Raw genomic sequence first — 24,055 nt, forward strand, 5'->3', positions numbered from 1 at the left:
AAATATTATTACTATTCTTAACATCATTATCATTAACTCACCGTTAACCCCAAATAACATATTGCAAATTTTATATACTTTTTTGATATTTCTATGTAACTTTTTAAATAAAAAACTAACTCATTTCATGGTTTATGAGCACCTTCTCACATAAGTGTCGCTCCTAATATCTTTACATATTATAAAAATGCTAATTTTATCTCACATATAAGTTGATGTTATCTAGTGAAATATCTTTCTTTTTTGTGTACAATATTGTGCAGGATAAAAGAAAGGTCATCTAACTGATTATATGGTAACTTTTTGCTATCATTATGATTCTACTCTAACAACCAAAGGAGACTTAAATAGATATGGGATCAAGTAATTGTACATAGAAAATGATGAAAGTTTTATTCCTTAAATTCCCCGATACGGCGTATTTAATTTGTTATCAAGTAATTTGGTGAGTGAGAGTATAAATGAGAATTTGTTGAGTTGATTTTCCATCTTTGTCTAATTGTCACTTTCTCTTTCAACTTTCAACTTTCAAGTGTCTTTCCTCGAATTCACATTTATTTTCTATTTTATTCTCACTTCCTTAGTCTTCTGCGTTACGTAATTCTTGGTTCCCACGTTCTCCTATTTCCAAGCAAATTATTCCTTTGACCCACTCTCTCTCTCTATTTATCTTCACATCAAAAACACCATTTCTAAACCAATATCAACGTACAAACTCGGCACCCTGCACTTCATAAAATAAAGATTAAGGATTGCAGGGTAATAATCTTTTCTCTTCATATTTCATTAAACTTCTAAGCTCCTACACACAAAAAAAGAAGGCTTTGAAGTACTTGCTATGTTGTTTGTTTCCCTCATGCACTCTCATACTGATTTTCTCCTTAAACCCATTTTCCTTCATGGTTTATCTGCTTCCTTTCATCTACTATTACTACTTCTAGTTTTAGTGCCATGGGTTTGGAATAAGTTCACAGTAGGAGTTAGACATGACTCTAAGGACAAATCCAAAGACACCCTTTTGAAAAAGTCCATTTTTTGTTCCCTGGGTGCTTCTGTTTTTAATCTTATTCTCTTTCTTTTTAATTGCTTCTTTTGGTATACAAGTGGTTGGTCAGATGAAAAGGTCGTTACCCTTTTGGATTTGGCACTCAAAACAGTTGCTTGGGGTGTTGTTTGTGTATGCTTGCATAAGCAATTCATCTTCTTCTTGTGTTCAGGTCAAAACAGATTTTCATCCTTCTTCAGAACTTGGTGTGTTTTCTATCTCTTTATTTCATGTTATTGCCTTGTAGTGGACATTGTTCTTCTCTATGAAAAACATGTCGTATTACAAGTTCAGCACTTGGTTTCTGATGTTGTATCCACTTGTCTGGGGTTATTCTTCTGTTACTTGGGCTATCTTGTAAAAAATGAGGGTGCTGAAAGTAGTACTATTCAGGAGCCTCTTTTGAATGGTCATAGTGATACCAATGTCAGCAATGGTTTAGGGTCAAAAGAGACCAATGGGGATAACACTGTTACCCCTTTCTCAAGTGCTGGAATTTTCAGCACTCTTACCTTCTCTTGGGTGGGTCCTCTTGTAGCTGTTGGCAATAAGAAGACCTTGGACCTTGAGGATGTACCCCAACTTGACAACAAAGATAGTGTAGTTGGAGCTTTTCCAACTTTTAGAGACAAGCTTGAAGCAGATTGTGGTGCAATTAACAGTGTGACCACACTTAAGCTAGTGAAGTCATTATTATTATCAGCATGGAAAGAGATTCTTTTCACAGCTTTTCTGGCATTATTGAACACACTGGCTTCATATGTTGGTCCTTATCTTATTGATTCATTTGTGCAATACCTTAATGGACAACGGCTATTTGAAAACCAGGGGTATGCTTTGGTTTCTGTATTCTTTTTTGCAAAGATTGTAGAGTGTCTCACACAAAGGCATTGGTTCTTTAGGCTGCAGCAAATTGGAATTAGAATCAGAGCTGTACTTGTGACAATTATTTATAATAAAGCCTTGACCCTTTCTGGTCAATCAAGGCAGGGCCACACTTCTGGTGAAATAATCAATTTCATGTCTGTTGATGCTGAAAGAGTTGGTGTCTTCAGTTGGTACATGCACGATTTGTGGATGGTAGTTCTGCAAGTTACGCTGGCCTTGTTGATTTTGTATAAAAACCTTGGCCTTGCTTCTGTTGCAGCTTTTGTTGCAACTATTCTTGTGATGTTGGCAAACTTTCCATTGGGATCATTGCAAGAGAAGTTTCAAAGTAAGTTGATGGAGTCAAAGGATACAAGAATGAAGGCAACATCTGAGATTTTAAGGAATATGAGGATCCTCAAGCTACAAGGATGGGAAATGAAATTTCTGTCTAAGATAACTGAGCTCAGAAACACCGAGCAAGGCTGGTTGAAAAAATATCTGTATACTTCAGCCATGACTACTTTTGTGTTTTGGGGTGCCCCCACATTTGTCTCTGTGGTTACTTTTGGTACTTGTATGCTTATAGGGATCCCACTCGAATCCGGGAAGATCTTGTCTGCGCTTGCAACATTTAGGATTCTTCAAGAGCCCATTTATAGTCTTCCAGATACAATTTCAATGATTGCACAAACTAAGGTCTCTCTTGATAGGATTTCATCATTCCTTCGTCTTCAGGACTTGCAGTCTGATATTGTAGAGAGGCTTCCTCCAGGCAGTTCCGATTCAGCAATTGAAATAGCTGGTGGAAATTTCTCTTGGGATTTATCTTCATCTAATACAACACTGAAAAACATAAATGTCACAGTTTCTCATGGCATGAGGGTTGCTGTTTGTGGTACCGTCGGATCCGGCAAGTCTACTTTACTGTCCTGTATGTTAGGAGAAGTACCAAAGGTATCAGGAATCATGAAGGTCAGTGGATCAAGGGGATATGTTGCTCAATCACCATGGGTTCAAAGTGGCAAGATAGAGGATAATATACTGTTTGGTAAGGAGATGGATAGGGAAAGGTATGAGAAGGTTCTTGAAGCCTGTTCCCTCAAGAAAGATCTTGAGATTTTGTCATATGGTGATCAAACCGTTATAGGAGAGCGAGGAATAAATTTGAGTGGTGGGCAGAAGCAAAGAATACAGATTGCACGTGCTCTTTACCAAGATGCGGATATATATCTGTTTGATGATCCTTTTAGTGCTGTGGATGCTCATACAGGATCTCACCTCTTTAAGGTAATTCAATTTCACTGTTTTCTTTTTCATGTGCATTATAAAATGTACTATAACATTTTTTGTGAGTACTACAAAATACAAATGATTCTCATTTTCAACCATTAGAAATGTATTTCTTGCAATGGCTTGATACATAATAATTGTGTATGATAGGAATGCTTGCTGGGCCTTTTAAGTTCAAAGACTGTAGTTTATGTCACTCATCAAGTAGAGTTCTTACCTGCTGCTGACCTTATATTGGTGAGTAATATATTTCTCAAATATTTGTAGTCATTAATTTGAAAGAAGATTAAAAGAATAACTTTTTATCATATAATGCCTTGTTGTTATGTTAGGTCATGAAAAGAATGAAGGCAACATCTGAGATTTTAAGGAATATGAGGATCCTCAAGCTACAAGGATGGGAAATGAAATTTCTGTCTAAGATAACTGAGCTCAGAAACACCGAGCAAGGCTGGTTGAAAAAATATCTGTATACTTCAGCCATGACTACTTTTGTGTTTTGGGGTGCCCCCACATTTGTCTCTGTGGTTACTTTTGGTACTTGTATGCTTATAGGGATCCCACTCGAATCCGGGAAGATCTTGTCTGCGCTTGCAACATTTAGGATTCTTCAAGAGCCCATTTATAGTCTTCCAGATACAATTTCAATGATTGCACAAACTAAGGTCTCTCTTGATAGGATTTCATCATTCCTTCGTCTTCAGGACTTGCAGTCTGATATTGTAGAGAGGCTTCCTCCAGGCAGTTCCGATTCAGCAATTGAAATAGCTGGTGGAAATTTCTCTTGGGATTTATCTTCATCTAATACAACACTGAAAAACATAAATGTCACAGTTTCTCATGGCATGAGGGTTGCTGTTTGTGGTACCGTCGGATCCGGCAAGTCTACTTTACTGTCCTGTATGTTAGGAGAAGTACCAAAGGTATCAGGAATCATGAAGGTCAGTGGATCAAGGGGATATGTTGCTCAATCACCATGGGTTCAAAGTGGCAAGATAGAGGATAATATACTGTTTGGTAAGGAGATGGATAGGGAAAGGTATGAGAAGGTTCTTGAAGCCTGTTCCCTCAAGAAAGATCTTGAGATTTTGTCATATGGTGATCAAACCGTTATAGGAGAGCGAGGAATAAATTTGAGTGGTGGGCAGAAGCAAAGAATACAGATTGCACGTGCTCTTTACCAAGATGCGGATATATATCTGTTTGATGATCCTTTTAGTGCTGTGGATGCTCATACAGGATCTCACCTCTTTAAGGTAATTCAATTTCACTGTTTTCTTTTTCATGTGCATTATAAAATGTACTATAACATTTTTTGTGAGTACTACAAAATACAAATGATTCTCATTTTCAACCATTAGAAATGTATTTCTTGCAATGGCTTGATACATAATAATTGTGTATGATAGGAATGCTTGCTGGGCCTTTTAAGTTCAAAGACTGTAGTTTATGTCACTCATCAAGTAGAGTTCTTACCTGCTGCTGACCTTATATTGGTGAGTAATATATTTCTCAAATATTTGTAGTCATTAATTTGAAAGAAGATTAAAAGAATAACTTTTTATCATATAATGCCTTGTTGTTATGTTAGGTCATGAAAGATGGGAAAATTACTCAATGTGGGAAGTATGCTGATCTGCTTAACAGTGGGACTGATTTTATGGAACTTGTTGGTGCACATCAACAAGCATTATCTGCACTTAATTCGCTCGATGGAGGGACTGTATCCGGTGAAATAAGTACCTTGGAACAAGATGTAAATGTCTCTGGTGTTAAAGAAAAAAATGGAAACAAAGACATGCAAAATGATACAACAGGTGACAAAAATGAGGCAATAGGCCAGCTTGTTCAAGAAGAAGAAAGAGAGAAAGGTAGAGTGGGGCTTTCAGTGTATTGGAGTTATATCACAACAGCATTCGGAGGAGCTCTTGTGCCATTCATACTGTTGGCTCAGATTCTGTTTCAAGCTCTTCAAATTGGAAGCAACTATTGGATGGCTTGGGCAACTCCAATCTCATCCGATGTGGAGGCACCTGTTACCGGAACAACTCTTATAGTGGTCTATGTTGCTTTGTCCATTGGAAGTTCTTTCTGCATCCTTGCCAGAGCAATGTTTCTTGTCACAGCTGGTTATAAGACAGCTACTATACTCTTCAATAAGATGCACCACTGCATTTTCCGTGCCGCAATGTCATTTTTTGATTCCACTCCAAGTGGTCGAATCCTTAACAGAGTATGTGATACCCAATTCTTTCCATTTTTTGCTTTTCTAATTCAGTGCCATGTCTAGAAATTACGGAGGCTTAGGCGAAATTTACAAAGAAAATGTTGGTAAAAACTTAGGCTTCCACATGCATATTATATGCACACAGCATGTACATTGCCCGAACATACATACTAGAGACATCTCACGAGTATATTTCACAACTCTGAAGTTTTCCTTTTCACTTCCTCCCTTTCCAAAACTCAACTTGCAAACACACCATAAGTGATCAAAGGGTCCTAAGCAGTTTCCTCAATTACCATCAGTCAGCCACTACCCTGATCTGATTTTGAGAGTTTATTTTTGTATCTTAAATATCTTTATCCTTTCGATTTTGTAGACCTCTTTAGTTATTTTCGTTAACTACATAATACTCTTACTCTTACACTTTTTTCTTTCTCATATTTCTGTTCTCCTGCAGGCTTCTACTGATCAAAGTGCAGTGGATACAGACATTCCTTTTCAAATTGCTTCCTTTGCCTTCTCATTGATCCAGCTTTTCGGAATTATAGCAGTGATGTCTCAGGCTGCATGGCAGGTTTTCATTGTCTTTATACCTGTCATAGCAATCAGCATCTGGTATCAGGTATTGTTTTGACTGTGCTGCCTTCTATATTAACGCTGCAAATATTTCTTGCTAACAATTTATGAACTTATAATTTTGCAGCAATATTATATACCATCAGCACGAGAGCTATCTCGTTTAGTTGGAGTGTGCAAGGCCCCATGCATTCAACACTTTGCGGAAACAATTTCTGGTACATCAACTATTAGAAGCTTTGATCAACAGTCAAGATTTCAGGAATTAAATATGAAACTGACTGATGGATATTCTCGGCCCAAGTTCAATATTGCTGGCGCTATGGAGTGGTTGTGCTTCCGCCTAGATATGTTGTCTTCTATTACATTTGCCTTTTCCTTGATATTCTTGATATCTATTCCACAGGGAGTCATAGATCCAGGTATGTAATTCAAATTTGGAATTTTTTAGCAATCCAAATTTACCGTGCTTTTGTAATGAGTAATTGAATGTAATTGTTTCTCTATTTTATATTGTAACAGGCCTTGCTGGTTTAGCTGTTACCTATGGACTTAATTTGAACATGATACAATCGTGGGTGATATGGAACCTTTGCAACTTGGAGAACAAAATTATATCAGTAGAAAGAATACTACAGTATACTAGCATTCCTGCTGAGCCTCCCCTTGTTGTTGAAGAAACTCGACCAGACCCTTCTTGGCCGTCTTATGGTGAGGTTGATATACATGAATTGCAGGTAGTTGGACTTATTATTTTGTTTGATGCCATACAAGTTTTTTAATTATTTGTAATAATGATGCTCATGCCAAGGTTTTCTTTTCCTAAATGGTTAGAACATAGCTTCTGAAAAGGATAATTTTGCTTTGGATACAAGATATTTCATAGCATACTTTTTTCAAGATTTCCTTGCTATATATGTAATTGATTCATTCCCATGTAGGTTCGTTATGCACCACATCTTCCACTTGTATTGCGTGGCCTCACATGCACATTTCTTGGAGGACTGAAAACTGGCATTGTTGGGAGAACTGGAAGCGGAAAATCGACTCTCATACAAACACTTTTCCGAATCGTTGAGCCTGCTGCTGGACGAGTTATGATTGACGGCATCAACATATCCTCCATTGGACTTCATGATTTGAGGTCTAGACTAAGTATCATTCCTCAGGATCCAACCATGTTTGAAGGGACAGTGAGAAATAATCTAGACCCACTGGAAGAATACTCAGATGAACAAATTTGGGAGGTGAGTTAGGTTTATTTGTTAAACAAACACACACTAGGTTCTGTCCAAACATTGCACATGTAATTGTTTTTCAAAATACTATTTCCTCAACTTGTTGACATTCTTTTAAGTAGGCCCTAGATAAGTGTCAACTTGGAGAAGAAGTTAGAAAGAAGGAAGGAAAGCTAGACTCTGCAGGTCTGTGTTCTACTTTTGATTGAACACAAAGATATAGTACATCATATATCTACTTCTGAACCTACAAATCATATTGCTAAATGTCTAAATGGATGATGCAGTTAGTGAGAATGGTGAGAACTGGAGTATGGGTCAGAGGCAATTGGTGTGCCTTGGTAGGGTGCTGCTTAAGAAAAGCAAGGTTTTGGTTCTCGACGAAGCCACTGCATCAGTTGATACAGCTACTGATAATTTGATTCAGCAAACTCTTAAGCATCATTTCTCTAACTCTACAGTCATTACCATTGCGCATCGAATAACTTCTGTTCTTGACAGCGATATGGTTTTGCTTCTTAGTCAAGGTTAGATAAGGCTGCTAATTTTCTTTGTTAATGTATTGTACTTTGATGTGCCATTGTTTCTGATTTGATTGGACATTGGTGCAGGACTTATAGAGGAGTATGATTCACCAGAAACATTGCTAGAGGATAAATCATCATCTTTTGCTCAACTTGTTGCTGAGTATACCATGAGGTCTAACTCCAGTTTTGAGAAATCTGATGAACACTGATTGAAGCATAATGAAACGAGAGTTTCTTGACAATGATGAAAATTTTGGAGGAGTACAATCTTATTGGTGGGGTTTATATATATAAGATATATATACATATATATATATATATTTATATATATATATATATAATATCTATGTTTAAGCATATTAGGGAGGAAAATGTATTTGCTATGAAATAAAATCATGTCCAATTGTCCATCATTACTATTTTAACTAAAACAAAGACATTGGTGCACAAAGGTTGATAGTGTTGAATATGTTGAAGCACATCTATCATATGATCCATGAATTTGAATCCGGATAACAATGTTATGGGTTGAAATCAAAACTAAAGAAAATTAAATGATGAGGGAACCTTAAATTAATTCCTAAAGAAAATTCAAACTAAGTCATTTAAGTTATGGTTTGAAATCTTACTAATTTAAGTGAAGTTTATCAATAATTTTGGACTTTGAACACCTACTATGTCTATCAAAACTAAATGAAATAAGAGTGTAATATTTATGTATTGGATAAAGATTTTTTTACACATTCAATACATCTATTATTCATTTGTATTATTTTTTTGAAAAGTTAATAATAATTAAAAATGAATGGTGGATGATATAGTGACAATACTTAAATGTATACATTTTCTTCTCATGAAATAAATTGTGATCTTTTAAGATTTTGATAACACCATAGAGAAAGTTCCCTACTTTGGTGCCTAACATAACTTGATAAATTAATATCTCACTTACAAGATATATATTAGTATATAGATAAAAAAATGAAGGAATGATGAATAAAGGCCAATATATGTTTGTGGTCCTCTACAACATAATTATATTTATAGGGTAGGGAAAGTGTGTTGGACATAATAGAATAGAACCCATGTAATGTCTCTCATCTTCTTCACAAACCCCTTATGGCTTATATTATTTCCCATGCTTTCATTATTTATCCTTTGCCTTACATATGCACCACATTTAATTTCCCCACTTTATCCATTAAAATGTTGATCTATAGTAATATTCACTTTACCATATTAGCCTCCTTCAAGGTTTATATTAATATTCTTTGTCAATCACATATTTTAGCATATAAAGTTGCATGAAGTAATAAGTTTGTTTAAATAGAAAAAGAAAGGGAGTGATTGGCAACATAATTTGCCTCAAATCTGTGACTAGTTAACAGCTGCTTGTGGATTTTCAATAAAGGTTTAAACTTTATAAACGAAATGAACAACTAAAAACACAGAAATAGTATCACTCAAGTGGGTTCAAAACAAGACAAAACAAGACAAAACAAAGCAAAACAAAGTATCTGAGTTAGTGTATCTGAGTGAGTGTACCTGAGTGAGTGAGTTTACATTACAATAAAAGAGAAACAAAAATCAACAACTGGGTCTCTCTCTAATTTCCTTTCTTTTTATGTATTTACAAAATGTTACTTCACCACTCCAAAATAAGACTAACACCTATTTCTGCTATGCTTTAATTCACTTCCTTTTTGGGTCTGGGCATATAAATTTGAGCAAATTCAATTACACTGTCAATGTTTTTTCTATTATAATATAATATATGTCAATTTTCCTTGGTTTTACTGAATGACTAGCTAAGAACTTTTACTTTTTTGTTTAGGTAATTTTTATGTTACATTAGATACTTGCAATTTTCGTTTTATTTTGATAGTAGTAGCACTCTGGTTATTATTATTTTCCAATGTTTTAATGGTAGCAGTTTTGTTTGATGTTGCTGGACTTTTTGCAGTGACAAACCAACAGATAAGAAGGTATGGATATTTCAGACTATAGAAGGGTTGTCTTTGACAAAATTCATAAATTTGAGCCTGAATATGCTTTAAAGATTCTTGGATACCTTCTATTACAAGACAATGGTGAGCAAGAAATGGCTAAGTTGGCTTCATGCCACGACCATTTCATCCGCGAAGTAGCATTTAAGGCGAAAATGGTCCTTCAGGGATTGGCTGCTAAACCTGTCCTATTTCCAATCTCACCTCCCCTCAACAATGAACAAGGTTTGAGCCATTTATCAGCAATCTCTCCAACAACGCCTACTTCGCCACCAAGCTTTCAGGTTCCCTCCCCGTATTGGAATCCACATTCTGTGAGCAACACCAATCCAGACACAGTTAAGAAGCAGTCACAGGTGTTCAGTTTGGAGAGTTGCATAGAGCCTGTAAATACTGAGATTGGAGGGATCGGTCATGATTACTTTGGCTTAGATGCTTCTGCTGTCAATTTCGGTGTAGAAGTTGGAAGAAGGCATTCAAGGCTGTCTGAATTTCCAGTCAAAACATGCCACTATTTCAACAAGGGGTTCTGTAAGCATGGAAGTAGCTGTAGATACTATCATGGTCTACTTGTCTCAGAGAGCTTCCCTCAGATGTATGGAAATGATGCTATAAATGAGGGTCAGATGTTTTCACCCGGGTCACTGGCACAGTTAGAAACAGAAATTGTTGAGCTCTTAAAGCCAAGAAGAGGAAGTCCACTGTCAATTGCATTGCTGCCGATGGCATATCACGAAAAATATAACAAGGTACTGCAGGCTGATGGTTACTTAACTGAGAGCCAGAGACATGGCAAGTCTGGCTTTAGTTTGACAAAGCTTCTTGCCAGATTGAAAAATAGTATTCAGCTGATAGACAGGTGATAAAGTCTCATCAATCTCGTTCCAGTGTATTGATTCAGTGTTCCTTATACTAATTCGACTTCGATTTTGTGGCTGATTTTATACAGACCTCATGGGCAGCATGCAGTGGTTCTGGCAGAAGATGCTCCAAAATACATGCAGAAGGGAGATTTTGGTCAGAGTATTAGTGCATCGCGGCAGATATATTTGACATTTCCAGCTGAAAGCACTTTCACAGAGGAAGATGTCTCAAACTATTTCAAGTAATTTATATTTTGGTTGTAACAATGTATTTTCATACTTCTTTGCTGTTAATTATTTCTGTTTTAACAAGTTGCTTCCACACGTTTTCTACTGCAGCACATTTGGGTGGGTTGAAGATGTAAGGATTCCTTGTCAGCAGAGAAGGATGTTTGGATTTGTGACATTTGTTGATCCAGAAACTGTTCAAACGATTTTGGAAAAGGGGAATCCTCATTATGTTCATGGGTCTCGGGTGCTTGTGAAACCTTATCGAGAGAAGGCAAAGGTTGTTGACAGGTGAATTCCTTGTCTGTTCCGACCATTTGATTTTGTTTTCCAGTTGGAAGTTGATATAATGCTGCACTTAGTCCAAGAAAAATTATTCTTAGTTCATGTTACAACATGAAAGGTTATACTTTTGATTTAAGCTTGAAATGATTGTATACTTGTCATCAATATTAATCTCGGTGTATATCTTTTTCTTGGTGTCATTTCTATGGTTCTCACTTTTTTCCTCCGAAAGTATAGAATCTTAGTTAAACCTAAAACTTGTGAAGTTATGGTTAGTATATAGTTGTTTGTAGTTCCAAAGCTAGCTTGTTCTGTCTCTATATTTTTTGAGGTATAGAAATTGATAAATGCTAGTATCCTGAATCAGTATTTCACATAAGATGTTACTAGTTTCTTAAATACCTTCTAGCACATTTTCCATATTCACTGTTGATGCTTTTCTTTGAATAATTTCCATATGCATTTCAATTGGAATGCAGGAAGTTCCCTGATAGGATTAAGCACCCTATCTGTTATTCACCACACTATGTAGATATCGACCAAGAATATCCCTTGAGTAAGTATGCTATTATCTAGTTTGGAACCTATATTATATTTCTTCTTGTTAACAATTTAGATCAGCATGTAGCTTTTCATCCCAGAGTCATGTAATTGCTTCAAATTATTTTTGTGGTATTCATATGGTGTGAGAATCCATTATACAATCTAATACATCATTTTTTCATCGAAAAAAATCTAATACATCATTTTTGTAGTTTCAAGAAGTTGTGGAAACCATAGTTCTCTAATGACACAGCTGATGGAAGAAGATGATAAGGCCCTTCAGCAGAAGAGATGCCTTGCAGAGCTGCACTTTGCTAAAATTTCTTTGTCGAGTTCACCCCAATTTAGCCTCTCCATGGATGGGTCAAGGGTTTCAGATGGTGTGTAATATTATGGATTGCATCGTTTCGTATCAAGTTTCAGTATATTTTTCTTAGCAATACGCGTGGCTCTCATATCATGTAGGTTAAGAGAGATAAATATACTCTCTTATTGATTATTGAGTGATACATAGTAGGATCTATAGTCAGAATGGTTAAGGGGAGATAACAAATCTGCTACAAATTAGAAAGAAAAAAATAAAGGAGCAAAATACGGGATACAAAACAGCCTAGCTAACAACATCTGAATCAGTTGACACAAATTTTATTCTAACCAATAAATCTTCCTAACAACATGTTATGCAGATGGCTTCAATTTCAAGCCTGCAGAATCTTTCAGCTATGCGCTGAATGAAAAACCTAAGCAGACATACTCCAATTCCTCTGATGAGAACAGGTATGCATCAATTTCTTGATTGATTCCTGTGATAGATTATAGACCTTGCATTTGTTATATATTTTCTACACATTCTGATAATAATATTCTTTATACCTTAGTCAGACCTCCATAAACAGTTATTCCTTCATGTTATCTACCAAATTGATTTGCAAAACTTATCCCCCTTTGGTGATTTTGGCAATAATCTGACACCGTTCTTCCTTTCAGGAAATATTGGAGATTTCCTTAGTTACTTCAACCTTTTTAGACATTTAGAATGGATGATATTATTTGTTTCCAAGCATGCAGTATGGCTGCTATACTTTTCCGTACACAATTCGATGCTAACTGTGGACGTTATTATTTTATTTAATTTTGTGCAGCAGTCAACAACTCAATCTCCCGGACAGTCCATTTGCATTTCCAATGGAAAGTGGTACTGAGGCAGTCATGTAGTTTCAGAAACACATACAGGAAAAGTATAGAGTTAAAACAGCCTCAGGTCAAAGGCAGCAACTTTCTTTTAATACATAATACAGATCTTCTATTGTTCCATTTTCGCAACTAGCTCAGCAGTTTAGTCAATGTCTCCGGAAAGTACATACAAGCTGAAGAAGAGGCTTTGGAATAATTTCCCTCTTCACAACTTGAATTGGTGGAATTAACATAATTTCAGTGATATATGTATGAAGGTTATAGTTTTCCATTACAGCATGATGGAAAAAGGTTTGGTTTTTATAAGATTATGTAGTTAGGAGCTTTTTGAAGTCCTTAGTGGATGAAAATAACATGGTATATGCTCTCATGTACTTGTGGGGTTGTTCTCAAATGAAAACACAATGTTGTTATTTTCAGTTAACTTATCCTCCTCTGAGATTCTTACAATTGAGGCCTAAGATATAATACACATTATGTTTTGCTGAAAAACAACTTTGAAAGTATCGATGGAACTTTATCGTTGTTTTGTCAAATCAGTATCCAGTTGCCATTAGATATTGCAGAACCTTTTTTAGAATCTGTGGCTGTGGACAGATGAACTGATTTAAGTACTATGAACAGCTTCAATAATGTTCTTTTTTGTTGTTGTGAAATTTATATTTTCATTTTTTATTTTCCGCTAAGCCTATTAGAATTATATTGTATTCATTAACTGCTTTTGGATGCCTAAGTTGATGTCAGTAATGCCTTAAGTTCCTCAAAGACAGTAATCTGAATGTCTTAGTTGGAAACACCTTAACCTTAATGATATCCTTAAGGTTAAGAGTAAATTATTCTCCTTGTTTCTTTTACTCTTATTGATATCTTGGCCACAATAGTAATTGTATTATTTATTTTTTGATTTGGCTTGATTAGTATTTCATTCATCAGTTTCTTGCAAGAGATCTTTGGCAGAAACTGTATGCAGCATGTATGATAAGGAGAATGAATTTCATCCACAATAACCCATACCCTTGTTTCTACCTTAGGATAGGTCCAATGGCAATTGAATGAGGTGGACCATAATTGATAAAGACATTAATTAATGCTTTCATTGTTAGAAAGGGACATTCATGTTCAAGACTTGAGAGTCTCTGCTAACAACCTGCATGTTTCAAAAAATAAATTATACATAAAAATGAATATTATCAGCATCTCAATGCAAAATTTAATTTAATGATTGTAAGAAACACTGCTCATGTCATTGTGAAGAGAATATTCAGTTTATAAAATGCAGAGTTTTTAAATTAGACTTTCCACGGGAAAAATATTGGTTCAGTTACAGTTGGGTGACTCGGGTCGGGTCATGTTTCCAACTTGAATTTTGTTCATGTTGTCTTGTGCACTTTAAACAACTTAGTTTTCCTCATACCGCCTTTGTAACTCAAAGAAAAACTATATTACCAATTGTTAATGAATTCCCATGCTCGGTGACAAGCTTGATTGTTTTAGATTGCCTTTTGCATAATCAATCTTGGATCAACTATTAATTTGCAAGGGAATGATGCATAACCTATGAGGTATGTAGACAAGTTAATTATTCAGAAATGCACAATATACCTTGCAGGTTAGTCACAAATAAACCTTCTTACATAACTCAGAAGAAAAACTTCTGGATAAGGTGTGTAGAAGAGATTACAGAGAGCTAATTTGAATTCTTAAGCACAACTCAGAGAAGCTTATAAAAAGAACTTCTACTGGCATATTATCATAGTAAGTTCATAAAAAAATGAATTGAAAAATGGCTTACAATTGTCCTGTCCTTGCATGACAGTAAAAAAATAAGAGTGTAATTGAACAGTCTCAATCAGCCAATGGGTATGTTTGTTAACTATAAATAGCCCAGTGCTAAAATCATGTGTGTTAAGGCCACAGCATTCTCTTGAAAATCGTTAATGATTTCGCTCAAGAATGAATCTTGCTTGACACCCGAAAATGAGGCTAAAGATGAGAGAACAGGGAAGCTCTATGCTGGGACCTGCATATGCAGATAGTAAAGGTCTCAAATTCAGGTATATGTAAGCAAATGGAGCAATTGCTGAAGCCATGAAGTATGAAACTGAAGTCCACATAATTGATTTTCAGATTAACAAGGGATTCCGATCGGTAAGTTTAATCCAAGTACTTGCTGGCAGGCCTGGATGATCACCGGAGGAGGGGTTCGTTATTGTTGGAGAAAGGTTGTCAGAACTTGCATTGTCATATAAAGTACCTTTTGAGTTCCAGGCTATAGGAGCTGCTCCTTATCAGATTCAATTTGAAGACCTTGAACTTCGGCCAGGCGAAGCTATTGCTTTGAATTTTGCCATGATGCTGCACCATATCGCAGATGGCAGGTTGTTGAGATTGGCAGAGTGCCTGTTTCCTAAGGTAGTGACACTTTTTGAGCAAGAATCAAACACCAACAAATGCTGTTCTTCCCTTGATTCATTGAGACATTGAACTACTACTTGCCTATTTTTGAACCAATGGATGTTGCTATTCCGAGGGAGCACAAAGAGAGGATCAATGTGGAACAACATTGTTTGTCTCGATGTCAGCCTAATAGCGTGCGAAGGGGCATAAAGAGCGGAACGTCATGTGCTTCTCAAGAAGTGGAGATCATGTTTCACAACGCCTGGATTCACATCATATCCACTGAGTTCATATATTGATGCTTTAACCAAGAACCTTCAGGTAAGCTATGGAAAACACTACACTCTAGAAGAGAGGGACAGCACTTTATTTCTTGTCGGATGAATCAAGTTCTCGTTGCCTCTTGTGCTTGGAATTGAAAATCGAATGAGTCTGGTTCATTTTTTCAGTCTTTTAGTTAGTTTATGTGCTAATTCTATTTCCCATGATTTCTCATTTCGGCCTCAAAATTACTCTGACTTGTTGAAAAGCATAATAGATTCTACATCCACAACACAAACAAGCAAGAGTAGATTTTGAATTTTTCTAGGTAGTGTGTTTAGATTAGATAATCCTTACAAAAGATATAAAGAATAGTGACAAAGTATACCTAAAACATGTCAGCTGAAAATTATTACAAAGCAAGGAAGTATAGAAGTGGGATTTTGTACTACAAATTTTGCTAAGCTAAATTGCATTTCTCCTAAACAAGTTGAGTCAGACCATTCATATTCACCATCAACTTCATTTCCAGAAGTTCCAGCAATTACCCTGCAAACTATTGCAGCTCTTTTCAAATTCTTTACTCTTGGAGTTGCACTTAATTGCTTGCCACTTGTATTGAATTGTATCTCAGCATATTCCACATTGAAATTGAATTGAATTATTTGGCAAAGACAACAACATGGATCTTTACAGAAATCATAAACTTTCTTTGCAGAATTATTCCCATGGAAACATCTCATTGTCGTGCCATACAACCGCAACAATTCATTTCCATCAACCGTGCTCCTTGGATGCCTTGGATATCTCAAGCATGCATTCTTCTTCACTTTCTCTCTGTACTTTTCAAACCTTTCAAGTACTTCTGCTGAGTAACTCACCCTCAGGACTGTTCTAACATTCTTTAGTTGCTTTGAGATGTTCATCCAAGCTTTCTCAAAGATCATCTCAACAATTTTTCTTGAAGGTTCTTCAATACTGAGTTCTACAAAAATTTCATCATGACAAGGAAATAATTAGTAGAGCTACATAACATAGATAGTTTCATAAAGACAACAATGCTGAGTACTTACTATATCCTGTTACATTACATGGATTTCTGATAAAATTAACTACCATAGTCCAAAAATTTAACTACCAGGGAATAATATACAATACACTGCTTTTTGAAGGCTCAATCAAAAGCATGTAAAAAGGAGCAACAAACAATTTACCATGAAGCTGTGCAAGTGTGTTGCTTGGCCTGGAAACTACTTGGCTAACATGAGTTTCCATTAGAGCACCACTGTTTCTGCCCATTTTCCTCTTTTCTGAAACATAGCTACTTCCTTTGCCATACTTTTTTGGATGCCTGATAACATCAGTGAGTTTGTTTCCACATTTAACATTATCCTTCAAGTTCATCCACCATGCATTCATCTCTCTCCCCCTTTTCTCAAAAGAGTAAGTGAATGTAGATTGAAATATATGAGCACAGAAGGAATGTCTTATTGTGGAATAGTTGTTATCCTAAGAAACATACAAAAAAAAATAGTGAAAACAAATATAGATGAAAGATTTTTTTCCTGTATGATTGTGAGATGTCTCTACTGTAGAATACTTGAGAAAAGTGAGACTCTAGTGCTATTGTCTTTTGTCATTTATTATTCTCTCTAAGGTTCTTTGATTTAAATTTAGTTACAATGTCACATGCCTTAGAATCAAACTTTATAACAGCAATATTATGAAATTACATTCTCATTTTATAAAGAAGAAAAAATCACTGCAGACACTATGCAGAAACAAGGTTGAGAGCTAAAAGAATCAAGTACTAGCATTATTTTTTTGTAGTTTACATATCTTAAGGCTTATAAATTCTAAGCTTTAAGTTATTTCAGTTAGCTTTTGAAACTAGTTGGACGAAACAGAAAGGGTTATAAATGATGAAATGGGAAAGATAAAAGAATTGGTCATGGGTGGTTCATGGGACTCAAAGAGTAAGGATAAACTAAGAAGCCATAAATGGGACACAACGTGGCTGCACTGACTCTTCAGTAGTTGGTTAAGCTAAGACAAAAATGGAAGTATTTAAGAAACTTGTTTTTTACTTGCATTGCAATTAAAGACCAACGTGAACATGTCAGTATAGTTCAAAGGTAAAAGCCAAGATAATCCACTTTACAAGGTTAATTACGTTGTACATGTTATTACATCAAAGTTCCATGCACTCTTTAATATTTGATAATATTAAAGAGTGTGGATGAGAGATATGAGGAAGAGAATAATTTAACTAAACCAATTAGAATTGCTTATATATTAAGAAAAGAGTAACACATGTTTTTAGCCGAGTTACTACGTTAATATAATATTAATGAGTGTAGCCTATTGTTTATGTTACTATGTTATTTGAGTTAACTTTTTTGTTTTTGTTTTAAGTGCTTTTATATACATGGTTGGAAAGGGACAATATAATAGATTGTTTAATAATCCTTTTTCGACTTAGATTTTGTTGTAGGTTATTGGCATTCCTTTGGTGAAATGTCAAGAAAAACTAAGATTTAGAGACATGTTTTTGTCAACAAACATGATTTATGATGTAGTGTTCCATTCACATAGCCTATTACATCTAGTAAAACTAAAATGTGATATAGTGAGTGAGCTTGGTTAGGATTCTTTTTCAAACTAAACATTATTATTTTAAAAATAAACGCTTTTTGTACCTTATTATCGATTTGGTTAGGATTTCTAAAAACAACATAGTGATTTCTGTTTTTACTTGAAGCATTTAAAAAATAAAATGAGCAAGTAGTACACATATGATTAAGATGTGTTTAATGCTAAAAAAAGATGAAAAATACACATAATGCCCAAAGTATTAGGCATGACAACCAGCCCCCTTCTCCCAACCTATTGGAAAGTAGTCTACCTCATTTTTATGTGGAATGATTTAAATACTTGTTATACTACTTTTCTCATTGTTAATTGGTTTTGAGAAGAAAAAAACCTTAACAAGATATAGAGTCAAAGTCCAACTTATTTTTAGTTTAATGGGTCAAAAGATATCCTTTAGTTATGGGCTAAAAATAATCTTTCGTCTGATCTGATAAGCTTATGTAGAGAAGACATGTTAAAAAAATAAGTCTCATATCGCCTACCTCTTTATCTCGAGAATGATTTAAATACTCTAGATCCGGATATCACCACTACTAAACCCGACTTCAACTTTAAAAAACGAAAAAAACTTTAATGTAGTGAAAGTAGAGATTTTCATCAAACTCAGGCTAAATTTCTGATGACTACCTGTGGATTCTAAGTTATATCCCAAATTCTATCACACGTTGTCTTATCTAATAAAAGTAAAAGAGTGAAAAATACTCCTAAAACAGAATGAGAGTACATATTCTGTAAATAAAATATATCACTTTCGATAAATTAAAGAAATATTTATTTATTAAATGACTCTAATGCCCTTCCTTCCTTCATTGTCTACTTCATCCTCCTGTTCTTCTTTGTGACTCTGAGCAACACCACAAAATGGACGCTTCTACCACTAACGAAACCCACTCAGCTTCACAACCAAATGACCCGAATCGAATCGGGCCGGGTCAGAACAATTCAGCTAGGTACAAGCTTATGTCGCCGTCTAAACTTCCGATCTCCAGGTCTCACTGCATCACCATACCTCCGGGACTCACTTCGACGTCGTTTTTAGACTCCCCTCTTCTCATTTCCAATATCAAGGTTCCTTCTCTCTCTCTCTCTCTGGGTTTCTGCTTAATTGAAGTGTTTGGTAAAACTATATGCCTAAATTGCTGTGGTTTGGATTATAATTTTTTAAATGGGTTTTTTTGTTGGTTGGAAAAAGTTGAGAACTTTGAAATAAAAAAGTTAAATGGGTGAGTGAATTCAATAGGTGGATGTGTTTTCTCTTTTGTAGGTCATTTAGTCAAAGGTTATGTTTTTACTTGACCAAAGTAAGAGGGGCATGTCAAAAATTTGATATTTTTTTATCTGGGGTGGCCTCAAAGTTTATAAATTTGGCTGGATATTTTTTATGACTTAGAATGATGTTGAGCTGAAAATGCTTTCTAGAAGAAAAAAATGGAAAAATGAATTGAGATTCTTATATGTTTGTTTAATGTGGTGGCAAAATGTAGTTTCTTTAGAGCTGGCACTTTTCTTGTTTGATATTTCTGATCATAGGTTTTGTTTATGGAGACTTGTGTTTTTGTCCGTTAGGTTCTGATGCTTACTCTGCTCTTCTAAACTTGTCAATTCTGGATTGGCTGCTTTATGCTTCAATTCTGTATTCTGTTGGAATATGACTTTAACTGAGGATCGTTACACATTTTGCTTTTTAATATATTAATGTAGTGTTGTTTTTCACATAATAATGAATCTTCCTTTTTGTTGGTGCTTGCCCTTTTTATTGGTGTAGCAGACTGCACAGGATATCCTTTTTTTTTTCCTTTACAATTTTTATAATTGGAACAAAGAATAGATGCATTGACAAGGATCACAGGATCTGATTTTAACTATGTACGCAATGAGAATAGCATAACGAATGTCAGAAAGATTGTGGGGCAGAATTTTAGTTAAAGGACTTGATCTTCTAGATGTTAGTCATCTGGGTGGTCCTAATTTTGTGTAAAATGCTGTGCATGATTCATGTGTGAATAGTTTTCATAAGTTATGATTAATTGTTTACAAGTTTCTACAACTTGTGCATATTATAATGTACTATGCTATCTTTTGTAATAAGGACTTTAAATATATAAGGCACAATGTTATCTTTTGTTTATGTTCAATCATAGTGTGCCACTTTCCTGGTTTACTCCTATGATTATATGTATGCATTTGTTATTCTTTTTATGACTCTTTTCATTTGTTTTCTCTGAGAAATTAAAAGGGTTTCCCATATCTTTTTGTGTATTTTATAATTTCTCATTTGATTCAGCAATTGTTGCACATAGAGTACTGTAAATTGTACTTTACTTCTTTCCTTTCAGGTGGAGCCTTCTCCTACTACAGGGTCCTTTTCTAAGCTTCTTCAAACAGTGCATGGTTCCATGTCTTCTGCTGAGTCTGCTACATTTCCTGTAACCACTACATGCTTCAATAACAATACTATTGAGGAAAGAGAATCAAACATCTTTGAGTTTAAACCACACAATATATCAAACATGGTAATGAAATATTAATTGATGTCTGTAACCATAACATGCGGATGAATATAATGTATGGACTTGATTACGGTGTTTCTTTATCCCGTGTTTTTACTTGATTTAATTTCGGTATATTGTTGCTATAAATCACTTCATCACATAGCACTAAATAAAACCCTAAAGTCTGAAAACTTTACCCTGGTACGGTATATTGTTGTTAAATTGAAATATTGTTGCAAGTCACTGTCACAATTTTTTGTCATTTTTCATGTCTTATTAATATTGCTTTTGAGGATTACTAATAGCTTAGTACTTATCCGATGTTATTCACATATGTTAAGGTCCCTGCAGACTTCAACAACCATGTAAGTGAACAATCTATTCAAGCGGAATGTCCAGGAAAAGTTCAATCATTTGCTTCCTCACCATTAGTTGAAAGTGAGACATGTTTTCCTTCTAATGAATTAAGCATATCATCATCACCTGTTCAAATGGTTAGTTCTGGGGCTAGCACTCCTGTTGAAGTCGATTCAGACGAATTGAACCACAAAGGCAACACAGCCACTGTACTTCAAGCATCACAAATTGAGGAGGTTAAAGGCAGTGGACTTTCAGTTGCACCTGAGAGAGCATATGATGATGGATACAACTGGCGAAAATATGGGCAAAAACTTGTTAAAGGGAGTGAATTTCCACGCAGCTATTACAAATGTACACATCCTAACTGTGAAGTGAAGAAACTTTTTGAACGCTCTCATGATGGTCAAATGACAGAGATAGTTTACAAAGGAACACATGATCATCCAAAACCTCAACCAAGCCGACGATACCCTGTTAGCAGTATTGTGTCTATGCATGAAGAGAAATCTGGTAAGGCTTCTTTCGCTGGCTGAGATAGTAATACCAGCCAAATAATTCCTGTTTCTTCCATTTATTATTACTTATTGCAAAGAAAATAAGCTGACATTATTTTTCATTTAATTCTGGAATTGTAGACAAAGCTTTCATTATGTATGGTTTGGTGTCTTTTGCAGCTGAGCCCAACAGCACTGCAGACCTATCGCCTGTAGCAACAAATGATGATAGTCGAGAGGGTGCTGACAGGACTAATGACGAAGTTGATGATGATGATCCCTTCTCGAAGCGTAGGTATGACAATTTAGGCCAAAGTTCTAGTTTTCTCCATTTTCCAGCATATATGCTTACTTGTTAACCATGATTTTTTCATTGAGCAGAAAAATGGAGCTTGAATTTGCTGACACCACTCCTGTAGTTAAGCCTATCCGCGAGCCACGGGTTGTTGTACAAACTGTGAGTGAGGTTGATATATTGGATGATGGGTACCGTTGGCGCAAGTATGGGCAAAAGGTGGTGAGAGGCAATCCTAACCCTAGGTATGTCCTCACATTGATGAAACTAGGAAATATAGTAATAAATTCCTATCATATGTAATTACTTTTTATGAAACAATTGAAGTGAGGAATTGGTGCAGCCGAACCTAAGTTAAGCCCTGTGATGTATTTTCTGAAGTCTTTGGGCACATATGAGCAAGCAACTATGAATTGAGCTATATATATCCAATTCAGTTTTGTTGTTATGGTTGCCCTAGGAATTGCAGACTCGATATGTTATTTCTTGTGTTTCCTCTGTGATTGTATTTCCGGTGTTCATATCATGGCTTGTTATATGTTAATGTTCCATCTTTATGATCCTAAATATAGTAAACTGGTATTTAACTGCATATTTCTAGTTAATATTGCTTCTTAGTACACTCACTAATTATGCAGGAGTTATTACAAGTGCACAAATGTTGGTTGCCCCGTTAGAAAACACGTTGAGAGAGCATCACATGATCCAAAAGCAGTGATAACGACATATGAGGGTAAACACAATCATGATGTACCGCCTTCAAGAAATAGCAGCCATGATGTGGCAGGACCAGCAAGTGTAGGTTGTGGACAAACAAGAATCAAGTTACAAGAAAGTGATACTATTAGCCTCGACCTTGGCATGGGAATAAGCTCAGCTGCTGAAAATAGATCAAATGGGCAAGGGAAAATGCTGCTCTCTGAATTTGGCAGCATCCAAACTCAAACCAGCAATTCCAACTTCAACTTTGTTCATACTACTGCAGGTCCGGGATACTTCGGTGTTCTAAATAATGGCGCAAACCCATATAGTTCGATAGAAACAAGAAGTGATGGCCCATCTTTAAACCATGCCTCATCATATCCTTGCTCACAAAACGTTGGAAGAATACTAACTGGTCCATGACATTGTTCACATCATAAAGATTAAAGTAAAATTCTGAGTTGCAGTTTGCTTTCTCCTTTTTGGCAGGTATAGCTTCCAAGTAAAGCATCTCATTTTCTATAAGAAAATGCAGAAATTTCTTTTATGTTTATGTCACCGTTGACTTTGTTTGTATAATTATGTGCAACTTATTCTGTACAAAAATGAAACCCATTCTACAAAACCTTGTAAAAGTGTTGGAGTTAAACTATTTTTATGTAGCATTTAGCTTCTTGACAGTTGGCATTATAAGAATTTGGTATAGATAAATAGCACTGTTGGTATATTAAAATGCAGTGTCAATTGTGGTAACATAAAATATCAACCTACCTTCATATGTTATGATGATGTTAAGGCCTGAATGTGAACACATGAATAAAGTTTTGGTCATCAAAACTGAGTTTTCTATCTCAATAAAGTCGCTTTTATTAAATAACACAGTCCTTTTTTTATATACATCACTTTGTTCCAAAATGAGATACTTTGAATAAGTGAAAATATGAGTTATTATTGATGAAAATAGAAGTTGCTAAGATTTTAGGTTATGTTTTGAGTTGTTAAGACAACAATATGAACCATTAGCATTTACCAAGTGTACCAAATAAACCACTTATTAATTAATACACCAAATCTTAATCCACAAAACTAAAACTGAAAGTTATATAGTTTATACTTTGATGTTTATATAAAGCATTTTCCATATATTTTTTGTTGTTGGTATGGGAGGAGATTTCATATCTTAGTGTTATTTTTAAAATCAAATCCTGAACCGAAAGTGGTGGGTTGATTATGGACTTTCCAAGTTACATAATAAATTCATTTGCAAGTGATTACCATGTGATACTGCTCGTACGTGTTTTTTTATTTTTTGTTTTCCGCAGGTACCTTTGTATTGGAGACAATTTTGTTTGAGTCGAAAACATTTGCAGGTATGTAGGACTAACTCTCCCAATGGCTATTTTTTCATCCACAATACTCGTACAAGTTTGAGTGCCTTACATCATATATGGCTCAATATGACTCCAACTAAGAATAATCTGTACCTATCTAAGATCACACTTTTATAAGG

The 24,055-nt window shown here is 35.3% G+C and overlaps 4 protein-coding genes and 1 pseudogene across 13 annotated transcripts; 4 read left to right on the forward strand and 1 right to left on the reverse strand.

Annotated features, from left to right (window-relative positions):
• Positions 739–8,224, forward strand: LOC109360628 (ABC transporter C family member 3-like). Of its 2 annotated transcripts, XM_019605657.1 has the most exons (13): positions 739–792; positions 831–2,296; positions 3,556–4,461; positions 4,615–4,701; positions 4,797–5,438; positions 5,890–6,054; positions 6,136–6,430; positions 6,531–6,745; positions 6,950–7,255; positions 7,369–7,432; positions 7,534–7,773; positions 7,858–8,057; positions 8,105–8,224. In XM_019605657.1, exons 2-12 carry the CDS (start codon positions 839–841, stop codon positions 7,980–7,982), a joined length of 4,503 nt encoding a protein of 1,500 aa, XP_019461202.1. In that variant the 5' UTR covers positions 739–792; positions 831–838; the 3' UTR covers positions 7,983–8,057; positions 8,105–8,224. The 2 variants fall into 2 exon arrangements, with proteins under 2 accessions (XP_019461202.1, XP_019461203.1); XM_019605658.1 differs by lacking the exons at positions 3,556–4,461; positions 4,615–4,701 and adding an exon at positions 3,356–3,442 and having other exon boundaries at positions 831–3,202.
• On the forward strand, positions 9,704–13,567 carry LOC109360252 (zinc finger CCCH domain-containing protein 18-like). Of its 8 annotated transcripts, XM_019604991.1 has the most exons (8): positions 9,710–10,638; positions 10,729–10,884; positions 10,982–11,161; positions 11,635–11,711; positions 11,911–12,078; positions 12,385–12,475; positions 12,841–12,950; positions 13,018–13,567. In XM_019604991.1, exons 1-7 carry the CDS (start codon positions 9,761–9,763, stop codon positions 12,911–12,913), a joined length of 1,623 nt encoding a protein of 540 aa, XP_019460536.1. In that variant the 5' UTR covers positions 9,710–9,760; the 3' UTR covers positions 12,914–12,950; positions 13,018–13,567. The 8 variants fall into 8 exon arrangements, with proteins under 8 accessions (XP_019460540.1, XP_019460534.1, XP_019460533.1 ...); XM_019604989.1 differs by lacking the exons at positions 12,841–12,950; positions 13,018–13,567 and adding an exon at positions 12,577–12,795 and having other exon boundaries at positions 9,705–10,638; positions 12,388–12,475; XM_019604988.1 differs by lacking the exons at positions 12,841–12,950; positions 13,018–13,567 and adding an exon at positions 12,577–12,793 and having other exon boundaries at positions 9,706–10,638.
• On the forward strand, positions 14,777–15,864 carry LOC109360257 (annotated as a pseudogene).
• On the reverse strand, positions 15,908–17,176 carry LOC109360258. The gene is made up of 2 exons (XM_019605006.1): positions 16,765–17,176; positions 15,908–16,535 (listed from the first exon to the last, which is right to left on the reverse strand). The coding sequence occupies exons 1-2, from the start codon at positions 16,967–16,969 to the stop codon at positions 15,949–15,951; spliced, it is 792 nt and encodes a 263-aa protein (XP_019460551.1). The 5' UTR covers positions 16,970–17,176; the 3' UTR covers positions 15,908–15,948.
• LOC109360250 (probable WRKY transcription factor 20) lies at positions 18,987–23,062 on the forward strand. Of its 2 annotated transcripts, none has more exons than XM_019604986.1 (6): positions 18,987–19,270; positions 20,539–20,715; positions 21,036–21,564; positions 21,729–21,843; positions 21,930–22,088; positions 22,482–23,062. In XM_019604986.1, exons 1-6 carry the CDS (start codon positions 19,064–19,066, stop codon positions 22,966–22,968), a joined length of 1,674 nt encoding a protein of 557 aa, XP_019460531.1. In that variant the 5' UTR covers positions 18,987–19,063; the 3' UTR covers positions 22,969–23,062. The 2 variants fall into 2 exon arrangements, with proteins under 2 accessions (XP_019460531.1, XP_019460532.1); XM_019604987.1 differs by lacking the exon at positions 18,987–19,270 and adding an exon at positions 19,388–20,147.

Source organism: Lupinus angustifolius, chromosome LG11 (genome assembly GCF_001865875.1).
Source record: "Lupinus angustifolius cultivar Tanjil chromosome LG11, LupAngTanjil_v1.0, whole genome shotgun sequence".
Taxonomy (NCBI): domain Eukaryota; kingdom Viridiplantae; phylum Streptophyta; class Magnoliopsida; order Fabales; family Fabaceae; genus Lupinus; species Lupinus angustifolius.